General features: G+C 33.8%; 1 protein-coding gene across 3 annotated transcripts in view; it reads right to left on the bottom strand.

Moving 5' to 3' along the window:
• Nucleotides 1–797: 797 nt before the first annotated feature.
• NETO1 (neuropilin and tolloid like 1) overlaps nucleotides 798–15075 on the bottom strand; it is a 93235-nt gene continuing 78957 nt past the window's right edge. The window contains exons 9-11 of one of the 3 annotated variants that reach the window (XR_004593291.3): nucleotides 11494–12052; nucleotides 9495–9582; nucleotides 798–6971 (exon numbers count right to left, since the gene is read on the bottom strand). Coding sequence is in view for 2 of the 3 variants with exons in the window: in XM_034429365.3 (XP_034285256.1) it covers nucleotides 9508–9568; nucleotides 11494–12052 (620 nt within the window). In the remaining variant the exon portion in view is untranslated. The remainder of the gene's footprint in view (nucleotides 6972–9494; nucleotides 9583–11493; nucleotides 12053–15075) is intronic. The other 2 variants (XM_034429365.3, XM_034429366.3) reach the window with 2 other exon arrangements.

Here is a 15075-nt window from a genome sequence, read left to right as displayed (position 1 = left end):
TTTAAGGGTCAGGATGTTCCAATGGAAAATGGCAGTAGGTGGGAAGAATAAATCAAAGCCATATTCTATTGTTCAAATTTGGGCCTCTGTCTTTAAAACGAAGAGAATTACAGAAATCTTACTGCCTTTTAAATATTCACACCAAGCTTTCTTTTTGGGTTTGTAATATTTCTGAAAGAAATTTTAAACCATTATCATTTTGCAGTTTTATTTTCAAAGACCACAACTTACATTTCTATTCTATTTTCCATTTAGTCTTTTTTTTTTTTTCATTGCTGTCTTGGTACGATTTTGAGAGAAGACTGAAAGCACATTAAAAAGCACTTTAAGCTTCCATACTGCATGCTAATATGGATAAATGATTTTTAGACCAATAGCAGAGTTTTAAGTGCATTATTATGTGCTAATGGGTATGCTAATGTACATTTAAAAAAATAAGTGTTTTTTGAAGTGCTAGTGCTGAACAATATTGTGCCTAATCACCGTGCTGTGTGTGTGTATATATATACTGCTCAAAAAAATAAAGGGAACACAAGCAGAAGACATCCGAGATCTGAATGAATGAAATAGCCTTATTAAATACTTTGTTCTTTACATACAGTAGTTTATACACTGCTCAAACAACTAAAGGGAACTACTGTATGTAATGAACAAAGTATTTAATAAGGCTATTTCAGGTGCAACTCACCATTAAACACACCTAGAAATGAATCTAACAACAAAAGACATTTTTTTTCTTTTTAAAGAATTAGATTATATTATCTATAATCAAGAAGAAAAAGACAATCACAATAAAGTTGTGGATAAATATATTTACTTTGTAAAATGCAAAATTAGGAAAACAAACAGGTTGCTTAAAGAATCTGAATTAGAATTTAGAAGGAAGATGGATAGGAGAAAAAAGGATGTTTTAAAATTTGTTGGGCTTGAATTTCAAAAACTAATCAGAACTGAAAGATATATCAACATGAACAACAAAATGAACAATCAGTACCAAAAGATATACACAAAAAAATTTCTTGAACAAAACATACACATGGAGTTTCCATATAGATGGTGAATACAAGGTAATGCCACTTGACTGCAGTGTCCTCTCTGAAGTTTATGGATTATCAGGAAAACTTACCTTGGTAGCAAATATTGTCAAATATATTATAGCTCTTATTTTTCTTATTACCAAACCTTGAAAACTATTTCAAAATATTTAGAATGTAACACCAGTAATCATAAAAGCATACCCTTCACTTTTGACCAATTGGTCCAAAATATGACCAATTTTGGTCCCAAGTCATTGTGCTTGCAACCCTAATCATGTGACTAAACTTTTTTTACTGTTTTGTGATGGTTGTAAAGTAAGTCATTGTGGTCATTAAACAAGTCACATGATCATTAACTGAATCCAGCATATCCAATGGGGTTTCTCCCCCCCCCTATTTTCTGCCAGTAAATAGCAAAAAGAAAGTTGCATATCATGGTCACATGACCACAGAACTTTGCAACTAGTCATAAATATGATCCAGTGGCCAGGTGCCCAAAATTTAATCACATCACTGCAGGGAGTGAGCTTTGAAAACTCTGGCGTTATTTCAAATGGTTACTAAACAACCAGTTGTAAATTGTAGATTACCTGTAGGAAACAGCTGGGTGCTCTTATATAAAATGGAAAAAAATCCATCCATGTGGGGCTGGATATCCATGTATATCCAGCCAATGAAAAATGCTTTATTGCCATACGAAGGCAAATTTGCAGATGGTACCACATAGCTCAGGAATAAAAGATGGTCTCTCTAGAACAGGGGTGTCAAACTTATGACCCTTGGGCTAATTACATCACGTGCTGGCCCTGCCTGGTTTAGCGAAGGGGGGATAAATCCCAATACGTCATGTGACACTGCCATGACGACGCAAATTTGACACCCCTGCTCTAGAATAACTCTTCCTGAAAATACCTGTTAATAGCCAATACTGTTCTAATTGTGGGGTGAACAAATAGGGAAAGTACTTAGCCCAAAGTACTTCTAGCCTGACTGACAGGTTTTTCTATTTCAGGGGAGCTATACAGACACTGCACTGGTGTCCAAAGTCTGGTTTGTTCTTTTACAATTTTAGTATGTTTTCATTTTAAGTGCTACCTTCATATGTGGACCGTGCAGGATTCGTTTCCTACTATCTAGTAATGTCAAGGGATTATAATGCAGAAATCTATACCATTTTATTAAGGAGTGGGCTTTTCTTATGACAACATACTTCCTTTGATCATCTATGGTGATTCTCAGTCATCCAAGTAATGATTGTCCCAAAGGTGCTTTTTTCAAGAGGCAACTGGACTTTGATTTTTTTGGGAAGATGTTTTGCTTCTCATCCAAGAAGGTTCTTCAGCTTCCTTTGAATATTATTGAACAAAATCAGTAAGGAATTCTGTTGCAGCACTATCATACAGGTTATCCAAGAACTTGGATATTCAACCATCAGAACTATGACTTTCTTATTTGTTAGGTTTATATCTCATCTTATTCTTAATGTTGGAATATCATTTGAGAAGATCCAAAAATAAATGTTCCTTGTTGAAAATGTGAGAACAAGGAGTTACAGCTGTAATTGGTGCTTTTTGCAAAAGGCAACTGGACTTTCTTGGTTTTTTTCTTTGAAAACATTTTGCTTTTCATCCAAGAAGCTTCTTTAGTTCATGAGAATATTGACTCTTGGAAAAAGCATGACCTAGATGATTGAGAATATCCATAGATACTTGTGGTAATTGCATTTCAAGAAATAAGGCATGGCGTACAGAAAAGTAACAGATACGTGAACCCAAAAAAGAACAGCCCTGAATTTTTGCAAGTGAATATTTAAATGGCAAAAAAAAAAAAAAAAAGCTTCTGGAAAGCTTATCGTATTTATAGTTCACAGTTATGATGTCAGTTTTTCCTTGAATTCTTCTGGATCCTTGTGACAACTTGTGGACCAACCAACAAATGAGTTCATAATCCATGAGAATTGGCATATGTAGCATCAGCACTGAGGACAAAGCATTGCACATTATAGGTTGTATAAAGTTTTGCAATGAAGAGTATGCAACAAATACTCTTACGTCTTCATGGCTTGCAATGCCGTAATTATGCCACTGGTTCTTATGCCAAGTCAACATATGTATATTATATTGAAACATAAAAGTAAATAAATAATGGGAAAAGTTTCTTTGGTTTTCATTTTCACATGACCAAGCATAATTGCACAAGTTAATACAAAACCTGAAATTTAATTGTCCTTTACTTTTTACCTATCAATTGCTGTGATATTCATTGGGAGAAACCTTAGAGTATTTTTTTTAAAAAAGTAAATATTAAAAGAATTTATGTGCAGAATATATACATTTTTTGTGAGCCCTTTAAAAAATTCATACTGACTGAAAAATGAGATAGAATATAACACACAAATACGGTAAGTATAAAAGTCTAATTTGTTCTTCCCTTGAAACAGTATAAAATGCATGAGAAAACCACCAATAAACATTTGTCATATAGGGAAGAATGAAGTCACTGTAGCATGTAACAAACAGGCATCTATCACAAAAGTATTTACATCAGCCTGATTGGTTGTACAGTCGAAATTTATCTTTAAACTGGATTTGGCTATGATTAATATTTAAGCTAAGCCAATATGCCTGGATAATATCATGCCTGGATAATATCAATAAAAATAATTATTTTTAGTTTCATTAATTTCCTGACTCTTAAATACATAAGTCTTTATGAATCTGGTAATGGCAAAGTCAGACAGTTGGATATTATAGCAAAACAAAATTAAAACTGCTGCTGAAAAACAACAGCATGCTTAGACAAAACTTAAAATACTTTATAATATCAAACATTATAACCATTCTCCATTTTCCAAGCAATAGCAATAATATACCACTTCACAGTGCTTTGCATCCCTCTCTAAGCAGTTTTCAGAGTCAGCATATTGTCCCCAACAATCTGGGTCCTCGTTTTATCCACCTCGGAAGGATGGAAGGTGGAGCCAGTGAGAATCAAACTCCTGGCAGTTGGCAGAAATAGCCTGCAATACTGCATTCAAACCACTGCGCCACGGCTCAACTATACAGAAGAGCAGTCAGTTCTGAGAAACAACTAAACCACTGCTTCTATACAGACATCTTTGCATGTGGAATTGCAATGGCCAGACTGCAAGTAGGCATTTTAATCCACTTTCCCATCTGCCTGTGCAAACAGTAAATTGTAACCTAAGTCTATATCCACAATTCTCCACTGCAGGTCAGTATGGTTCTACTTCCAGCCAAGGCTGGAAGTCAAGGGCCAAACCAGGGCAAGTTTAGTTAAACCAAAAGGTATGGTAACAGCAGCTTCCAGAAGTCGTCGAAAGTTCTATGGAAATGAGAAGCAGAAAACTCAGAAGATGGATGTAGAAAAATTTGATCTGTGTGAGATACCATCCCACAGGACCACGTGGCTGGCTCCTTTAATATTATCCTAACTGATAACAAAGAAGAGGTTCTTCTTATATTTACAGATGGTTCATCTGTTTATGCAGTTTTAACCAATGATCAACAACTAGTTTACTATAGAAGGCTTTTGTTTATATAAAGGTATTTTTAATCTGAGATACTGTTGGCATGTAAATGCATCATAATGAAAACATGTTTTCTCCAGTTACATGAGGCATTATTTTTTTTTCTCAAATAAAATCAAAGTTTTTGTAAACAATTCCACGGGGATTTAAACATTCATTGTCAAGTTAGCCCTCACCACAAAAAAGTGCACAAACATGCATGAGCATGGATGAAACTACTTACCATACAAACATCTTCAGTTAAATTCTTGACTAGGCTATCCAGCAGTCCAAGAGACAATAGACTTTCTCTTTCTTTAATTGATTAAAGGATAACCCATCTGGCTCCTTTTTCTCAAAGTCTTCTTGTTGCTTTGCCTTGGCAATGTTCTGAATGATTAAAAAGTTCCTCTGGTTTTTGAGAAGCCAGAGCAAATTAGAGGAGCACTGATGAAATGAGTTTGTTGTTTGTTCTTGTTACAATGAGAGCTTCGCTTAATTGAATCAAACTCAAGGAAACTTCTCTTCACATTGTCGCCATCTTTCATGACATGACATAGCATCAAAGACTTGTAATACATGAGACCATACATTTTAAACACTGAATAGTGATCACCACAGTCCATCAGAAATATAAAGTGCACTTCAGTATTATTCCAAGATTTCCAGTAACTCCATAACCCCCCACTTCACCAATCTATGCAATATTCAATTTAAATGCAAGCAAATTGACTATTTAAAAGAGGGGTTTCTTTGCAGTAGAAGCTTCAAAACCTAAGTCAATGTTACTGCTAATAAAATTTACATAAATACACACAAATATATCCATTCTTTCCTCCTCCAGCATAACTCTTACTCTATACTGGAAGTGTAATCACGTGTCACAGTCTTTGAGATTAACTGCCAATGAATATCATGAGATTTGTTTGTGAATATATATTTTTAAAGTTATTTTGAATGCCTTCTGTTCTTTGAGGCCAATGAGGGAAACACTTTTTACTCAACTGCTTTGTTTATAAAAGTAGTTACTCCAAAGTACACATTAAAAAATATGCTGTTTGAGGTAATAGAAATTTACTTTAAAAAATTACAAATATTAAATAATTGCAATCAATCTGTAATAACTTTCAACACTGGACTACATTTAGCAATTTACAATATTTGACAGTTTACCATCAGTTTTCATTTGAATCTGACAGCTGTCATCCATCTGTGTGCACCCTTCAAAGCCACAATGATTCTGAGATTTCAACATCTGTGAACTTCAGCTTTTGAGCTTTCAATATTTCAGATAATATGTTACATTGGTAAAGTGAATAAAGAGCTTCTTATGCAACATTTGGGATGGTTAAATAAAAGTCCTAGAAAAATTGTTTTTCAACACTGAGACAATGAGATAGAAATGTTCAGCAAATGACATGAGAATTCTGTAATTCATAAGGAACAAGGCTTACGGTATTTGACATTACACATTATTCCCAATGTAATCTATCAGAAAGTACTGTGTGCAATATTTTTTAAAATAACAAACAAACGAACAAACAAAGATACTGTAGAAATCTCATCTTACTTGGGTCTTTGGGAGAAATTAAAGATAAGTTCAGTATTTATTCATACTTGCTTCATTCCCTTCTTAGATCAAGGGTGTTCAAACATGGCAATTTTAAGACTAGTATGCTGACTGGGGAATTCTGAGAGTTGGAAGTCCACAAGTCTTAAAGTTGCCAAGTTTGGAGATCCCTGTTCTAGATGACTTTCAGAATTTCAGCTACTAAAAATGATTCATCATTTAGATGTGACCCAGCAAATGTACTATAAATCCTTACTTAACTGCTAGAGTAAATAAGACTACTGCAAAACTCAGTTTAAGAAATTATTATACATTGTTTTATGTATCATTATATAAAAACTTACAATTTGCAAGCATATGACACAAAGAAATGGATTGGAATAGCAGTAAGTATGAATGCATGCTTTTTACAATGAATCTCAAACATTTTTTTGTCGATTGAAATATTCAGCAACATACATGCAGATCAATTTCTCAGCGTGACCTTCTGCCACATCATTAGATGTTTTCAACTGATACTTCTGTTGAAGTGGTTATGAATCCATAAATACCTGATTAATCATTTGTTCCTGAAAGTGGATAACTTTTCTTTGTAATCAAATAACAAAATAAATAACAATATAAAAGAAAAATATGATTACAATAAATGATAGTAATAAGGGTCTTATTGCCATTCATTAATTTTGCTTATTATTGACTGGTGTTTTTTTCCCCACGAAATCGGAGTAGTTCATTGGAGTCCAGAACATCTCTAGCTTGTAGTTCCAGAGCTGATACTTTCATAAGTCACTGTTGTATATTCAAAATCACCCCGAATGCACTATTCTGAAGCAATCTACATAATGAAAAACATATAACAAGTTCAATGGAAAGAATCTTATTTGACACAATATGTAAAATACTGTAACATAAAAAGGATGTTACATAGATATCATGAATTCAACCATGAAAAGAAATGTGATTTATGTAGAAGCTAGTTCTGTGCAAAATTATGAAAATTGCTCACATGGATCTGCTTTTGTACCTGAGACCCAAAAATCAATCTATCCATCCATCCTCCATCCATCCATCCATCCATCGATAGGGATTTAATGAAATACCTGGACAAAGATGGACAAAGGTTTTTGTCCATTGGGATTTTTTTAAGGTGTCTACTTGTGATTGGCAGTATTATATACCCCCTCCCCTCCAAGTTTGGCTACCTGAGAGCAAAAAGACGTGTGAAGCCATGACACATATAGAATATCACTTCTGGTGATTGGAATTCGGATATAAGAACACTTATGAGCACATAATTTACAGGAAGGGGTGAACAGAAGACTGCTGAACACTTTCATTGGCCAGGAGCAAGAATAATTTTTTAATAAGTGTATGTATATACATGTGTGTGTGTGTGTGTGTGTGTGTGTGTATACATACATATATATATACACACACATAAGTATATGCATACATGTATATGTATGTATGTGTATGTATATATATGTATGTGTATATATATATATATATATATATATATATATACACGTTTTAAACAAAACATATATATATAGATATACACACATATAGTACACATAAATTCACATGTAAAAACTAGATCATATAGATGCAGACAAACTAACAAAATATTTAAAATATTGGTTTAGCTACCACTATTAATCAATTTCCAAGTAAACTATATTTCAAATTAAAAAAATCACACATAAACAACCTTACATTCATTTCAGCCAAGCTTTAAAAAATAATGGAAATATGGAACTATCTTCTTCAGGAAAGATCTTTTGACAATGATCAGCAGCATTAAAATTAATCATTTTTCATTTTGGCATGCATGAAACAATGGCCTTTGCCCTTTCCTTCCCCCAAATATGCCACTAGGTGTACCTTACTGTTCAGTGATAACCAAAATGTTAAACTTCACTTAATACACATAATTTGAAACTGCCTACATATTGTGTGACTTATATGCTACCCAGTGGTGAAATGTAAAATTTGTTACTACCGGTTCTGTGGGCGTGACTTGGTGGTGGTAGTGGTGGTGGTGGAGTAATGTGACTGGGTGGGCGTGGCCAACTTTTTTTTTTTTTTTACTTTTAAAAGCATTTTTTCTGCCGAAGAAGTTGTAGAAAAAATGCTTTTAAAAGTAAAAAAAAAAGCCTTTGATGATTGCGCGGTTCAGCTGGGCATGGGGAGCCCAGGGATTTTTGCTACCGGTTCTCCGAACCACCCGCCGCCATCACTACCAGATCGGGTGATCCGGTCCGAATCAGGAGCATTTCATCCCTGATGCTACCTCTGAAGTGTATACTGTTCTCCTAGATTTATTTTCAGTAATAGGAGGAACTAAGTGTATAGAATTCGCCTTAAAATAAAGTGAGAAGTAGGATCAATTCAAGACACAAGATGTTTTTCCTGCTGGGTCTCAGAAATTAATTTTCTGCACTTCCTTTGTAGTTCATTACCCAGGCCATATGTTTAGTTACAGATTCTTGTTTCCCTCATCTTTTCAATGCTCATGAATCATGTGTTTAGAACCTGGGTGACACACAGTCACCAAAACTTGGGTGTGGGCCAAAAAAATGGCACCAATTTGTGCTTTGCAAAGTGACATAGGACAAAAATATTACATTTATAGGGACAAGGAGTTTCTATTTTATTAATTTATTGTAATAGATTAAATAAAATAAATTTTGATTTTGGCCTAAAGATCTTGGACAATAGCCAAATGTGATTGTATATTGTTGGGTGACGATATAACAAGGTTATCATGGGAATGGAAAAATGTATAAGAGTTCTAAGAGTTCAATAAGAAACACGTTCAAACTCCTACTTCATGAAGATGGCCAATAGGCGTTGAGTAAAACCAGCTTCAGTGAATTGTGAGGATAAACAAGAAATAATCTGCATATTAATTCAACTTCCCTAAAATAAGCATACCATCAATTATGACTATACATAGATCTAAAAGATAGGTTCTCTATAATCCTATAATGTGTAAGCTGCAGGCTAGAAGTTATTTTGAAACATTTTAAACCCTGGATTTTAAAAGAACAACAATCAAACTGAATGGTCATGCCAAACCGCTGCTTAACAATCAAGCTTAATATTCAGAATCATATTTTGCAGGATGTTATAATGGAACGGAGGAAAGTGATTGAATAAATTGTATGTGTTATTGAAATTAGAGCAAACCCTTTTAATATCTTTGTACATTCAGGGAGTAGCAACATTTTTCAAACAAGCCAAAACACACAATCACAAAAACCAAATTATAAAAAGATCTCAATTTTTTTTCCAAGAAAACAAATGAAATGCTGGGATGGTGAATTGGGAACAATATATTCAGTTGTTCGCTTACCTTCAGTTGTCTTTTACACCCTAGTTGTGTTGTACTCAGATTCATGTTTGTTTAGAGACCCAATGAGGCAGAACCTGGAATGTTATGGCTATTTCATTCAACATAATAATGTTTGCATAGGTAAAAAAAAGAAATAAATGCATATACATTCTTTACTGAAGCATATCTAAAGATTCAGGCAAATTGATTTAAGATACCTAAAATTGGTAGGCTAGTGGGCAAAAACAATACTCTTATTAACTTTATCAATCCTTTAAAATTAGTCCACTAAAATGGCTTGGTGCAACTAATTGACAAAGTGCACTGAGAGGTTTGGATTGGAGTGTTTTCAGTGAGGAGGGGTATGTCAAGCAATGCAGAAAAAAGATAATAATGGGGCTCCAATCACATGGCTGTATCCACCAATTTAACTTGTTTTATTCCTCCTGTGTCTTGTAGACACCCCAGATTTGGCTAGCTTTTATGTAGATGGAAAAGACTGAACACATGAACACGATAAAATGGAGAATAATAAAATGCATGTGTACAGCCTAAACCTATCACAAGGTTTCTGGCAGTTTCCAAGTACATTGCATGTAAATATTTTTCACTTTGTATTTACTCATAATCTTTTAAGCATTTTTATTAACAAGCATGCAGGGTGTATTTCATAGCAAAAGAGTCCCCATAATTTTCTTTGAAACAGTCATTCTGCCAGATTTGATTTAGAAAGCTTTTGCTCTGCTACTTTTTTTTCATAAGCAAATCTAAAAGAATATCAAGCTAAAGCATAAAAATTATCCCCTAGTCTAAATTGCAAATAAACAAGACAAGTAATGATATATCAACTGCAGAAATCACCATATCGTATTTCAAAATATTGTGTTTTGCTGTATAAAAGAAACATGATCAATGAGGGGAAGGCAAAGGGATTTTCTCATTGGTTTATCCCTCCCTACAATCTGGAAGGAGAAAATATTACATTCAAGCTCTCTAAGAAATCAGTTCTGCATGCTAATTTTTCAAAGAAAACTGCCCTTAATTAAATCAAAAGTATCTTTGGTAGGTAAAAGTCTATCTACCCTTTCATACATTTTTATATTTAATGAAATTAAAATAATAATAATCCTGAAAACAATTCCTGAGACAATTTTTGATGATGGAGCAGTATTAGAAAGATTAAAAACAAACAAATAAAGAAAAAACGAAGTCATACAGCCAATGGAATATTTGCAATTAGAATTTTTCACAAAATAAGTATATCTACTGTACATGAAAAGCCCAACTTAATTATAATCAACAGTATTCTTTAGCCACCTTAAAAATTAAATAAGCCTCCCTAGGAAGAGCTGCTTAACTCTTTCCTTGCTTGACCTTTCTATGCTATAAATTCCTCCATACAATTAGCTCTTGAGTGTGTGTATGTATGGAAAGGATGAAGGCTGCACTTCAGAACTAAAACTATTTTAGAGCCTAGATTAGTGAACAATCAAAGACGGGAAAGTTTAAACTTCATTATTTCTTGATTATCAAAGCCAGACAGTAAAGCCTGGTACTGTAATGGTCTCCATGGCTACTTTATGCCAAATAGCAGGTAAATATAAATAGAAAGAACCTATTTTCATCTGCCAAAATTTGCCAGGGAATACTGCCATGGATTGTATTGGGTTGGAAGTTGTAGTAAATGCCTAAAACTATAAATAAAGACAATTTTGGATTCTTAGCAAGCAGAATCACTGAGTTGCTAAGTGATTCTTGGCTGTTTTCATGGGATGATACCAAAAGCACCTTCTCCTCCTCTAGCCCCTTCCCGCCAAAGAAAACAAAAACAAAAAACCACTCCTCTTTAGAATATTCATCCATCATCCATCATGAATAAAGAAGAATGATGGCTCACAAACAATGGTTGGACTGTAAAATGGATATACATATTAAAAAATAAATAAATAAATAAATAGAAAATAAGAGCTGAACCCAGTCTTCATGCAAAAGTCCTCATCAAAACTCTATTGATACTGACCGCTGAACAGCTTTATCGTGTCTGGACAGCCTGTGACTCGTGGTTGGTACCTCTTCAATTTCATCTATCTCACACACATCTGCAGCTTCTTGTGAGTAGCTATGCTTCATGACAAGGATGTTTCTTCTGTTCACAGGCTGGATAAGGGGCTTTGCAGGCTGGGGTTGGATTTCTGTCAAGATTGGTGTATCTCTTGTGCTAAGATTACTATGGCTGCCCTTAGTGCTAGATAACTGTGATCCACAGTGGTGGTCATGAATGCATTTCGAAGATGATCTACGGAGTTTATGATAATTTTCAAAGTCATCTGCAATATCTGCAAGGTCCACTGAAGTTCCTGTCCCTCTGAGAGTACATAACTCATAATGAGGAGGCTCAAAAACTTCTTGGAATACTGTTTGATCAAAGTCTGCTTTCTTCTGGACAAATCTTTTACGAGGCTGTTTGATCTGGACTATAACAGAGATAATGATAAGGAGGATCACAATGCAAGAAGTCACCCCAATGATTGTCCCACTGGTATTTGTAAGCTGGTCCCACAGGCTGGCTTTTGTTTTTTCTGTGAGATGGGAAAGGGAATAAAAAAATAAAACAGAAAATTAAAATCAGCCTTTTTTTTTTTTAATGACCATTAGTTTTATGGATTGTTACTATGATGATTCTTTCTCAATCTTTCCAAACTGGATACTGCCCAGATGTGTTGCAACTGCATGTTTCAATAGATTTCTTGGCTATACACCTGGACACTTTGATAATTATGTCCCAATACATTTGAAGACTATAGAACTGATATAAGAAAGAATACAAGAAACAGAATTATATGGCAGGACAGCATTTTGCTGATCAGAAACTGATTTCAATTCTCTGGATTTGCTCCAGCTTTATAAACCTCTGTAAGGCAAATAGTTGGATATACATTCATTCTACAGTTATTTTCTGACAATTATAATTTACATTTCTGTAAAGTACAAATCAAGCATACAAACAAACAAACAAAATTGGTGGAATAATGTCATTTTGTACAATCTGATGAAAACTAAGATATTTTTTTTCTATTTAACCAAATTCTCAAAAGTGCAGTGACAGATTTTTCCAAGCTTCTCCATTATGGTGACATCCCTAAGAGAGGATAGCTAGTCTTTTACCATGAATTCTCTAAAATAATAACCTGGTTCTTAGAGGGAAAAGTTAATTTGTTATCTCTTCCTTAGTCAGGCATTGGAATGTTCATATCTATGGACAAATCTTTTTTTAACTGGTCCTGGAATCTGAAAGTAGATCAAATAGGTTTGCATTAATTATCTTAGAGCTAAAGTGAAACTGCACAGAGTTAAAATGAAACTATTCCGAAGTGCGTGTGTGTATGGACAGTTAGCTCTACAGACTAAAAATCTCCTGATGAAGCTAAAGAAATTGCTATAGGTTTATTTGTTTTATTGCTCATTGGATTAGTTCAAGAGTCAATCTAGATGAACCACAATTTACTGCCATGGCCATTGAGATACTTCAACACATTTAATAATCAAGTCACTCTCATATCCCTTCCACCTATAGCAGGGCTGTCAAACTTGTGGCCCGCGGGCTGGATGTGTCACGCACTGGCGACGCCCAGTTTAGTGAAGGGGAAGAAAGTCCCGATATATCATGATGCCACCATGACACTGTGATTTTGACACCCCTGGCCTATAGTATGAGTTGGGTGCTTCTTTCTAATTCCATTCTAAAAAACCACCACTATGCAACTTTTTAACTATTTCAAGTAATACTTTTAAGAGGCCAGCCATTTACTAAAAAAAAAAATCAAGATTCATTAAGCAACTTGAATCTAGGATGTAGTAAAACTATATGTAATACTATTGTGGAATTTAGAGGGAGAAAAGTTTGGAATATATTATTGTTTTGTATATTTTATTATTGTTTTTGTTGTATTTTTATATTATACTTTATCCTAAAGGAAAATTATGAACATATTTTTGTTAAATGTTTCTACTATGGATCTGTAATCGTTGTTGAAGATATATATTGTTCTTATACCAATTTAAGAATGTATATAATATGGATGGTCTAACACAGATTATTTTTTTAATGTTTAATAAAACATCTAATAACAGGAAACTACTTTTGCCTATTCAACACATGAGAGCATCTTACAATGTTACGTTTTCAATTGATGGCTGCAATTACTATATGAATAATATGATGGGAAAAATGGTCTGAATCAATGCTTGTGTTTAAATATAATACAGCACATGATAAATTATTTTATACATGAACAAATTTATTCCCATCATTATAGTTTCAATATTTTACTAGCAAAGGAATGCATCTTTCATTTGAAAATTGAAGGCTTTCCAGACTGCTTATGATCAAACTTTTGTGCAATAAATTCAAATGGTAAAGATTTTCTATTCATTGAAGTTATCTTGTGACATGATAATATATACCACAAAAATGTTTTCAATTTAAGAAAAGTAGCAAGCCTTAAAATGCCAGGGTATTTTCTTTTGTTTCCAGGAGGGATAAAATCAATTGTTTGTCCACGGGGCAATTTATTTATTACTCATAAGGGTGTCAGACGGAAGAGAGATAATATAGTTCAAAGTGGACTGAGATAATCATGTCTACCAATGGATTTAGCATATTTGAAAATCCACCAGAGAAAAAAGTATGGAGCATGTGTGAAAATTAAAGTACATCCTGAGAAAGTTGAGGATACATACTATAAAGAAATGAAGAAGGATGGGTTAGCCTATCCTTCCTCACACATTTTTTCTGATTCCCATGCGATGTGAGCTTATAATAAATGTTTCAATAAAATACAAAATACAACAACAAAAAGAGAGGGATTGTTTCACTGGTGTTAATAAGTTAAAAGGTGAAAAATACTTGTACTGATTTTAAAGAGTTAAAATGAAATTTGAGATTATAATCATTCAAACACTACCTCAATCTATTTTTAGGGCAAAGTAACATTTCATCTCGCCCACCTTACTTCAGTTATGATTATTATTATTGTACATTTGTAGAAATTGCCATTTTTTCCCCCCTGAACTAGGGCAATGAAAAGAAACGGTTATGAGTTTATGGAGTTAGATGAAAGAAAGTATAGAGATTCTCCAAATTATTTTAGTAGTGAGATAATGTGTTCCTAATCTTTACCAGTGTAAAAGTTTAAGCAATCCTATGCAGGTTGTAAAACATTTGTTTTCATAAATCAAAGACCACACCTACTGGACCTACTTGTGACACCTGAATGAAAATTCAGTGATATTGCGTAGTTTTGGATCTTTGCCTAGTTTTGGATTATTTTCTCTTGCTGTAGAAGAAGGAGCGCTTTCATTAGTTGTTTCTCTTTTTGGTTAGTAAATGTCAGGATGGTCTTCAAGAATATTCAGAAACTACAACTGGTGCAGAATTTGGCAGCTCTTATGCAATTAATCAACTATACTACTCCATTTCATATTGAATCAACTTTCCTCTAAATTATTTCTGAGTTAGGATTCAAGATCTTACTTGCTCTAATGTTTAGAAAAAGGAAGAGGCTAATTTATCAAATGGTGGTGAGTGGATATTTCTCATAAC

The sequence above is a fragment of the Pantherophis guttatus genome, chromosome 3 (assembly GCF_059756535.1).
Source record: "Pantherophis guttatus breed Tessera chromosome 3, ASM5975653v1, whole genome shotgun sequence".
NCBI classification, from domain to species: domain Eukaryota; kingdom Metazoa; phylum Chordata; class Lepidosauria; order Squamata; family Colubridae; genus Pantherophis; species Pantherophis guttatus.
Note: the sequence above shows the minus strand (reverse complement) of the source record. Positions and strands in the feature narration are given on the sequence as shown.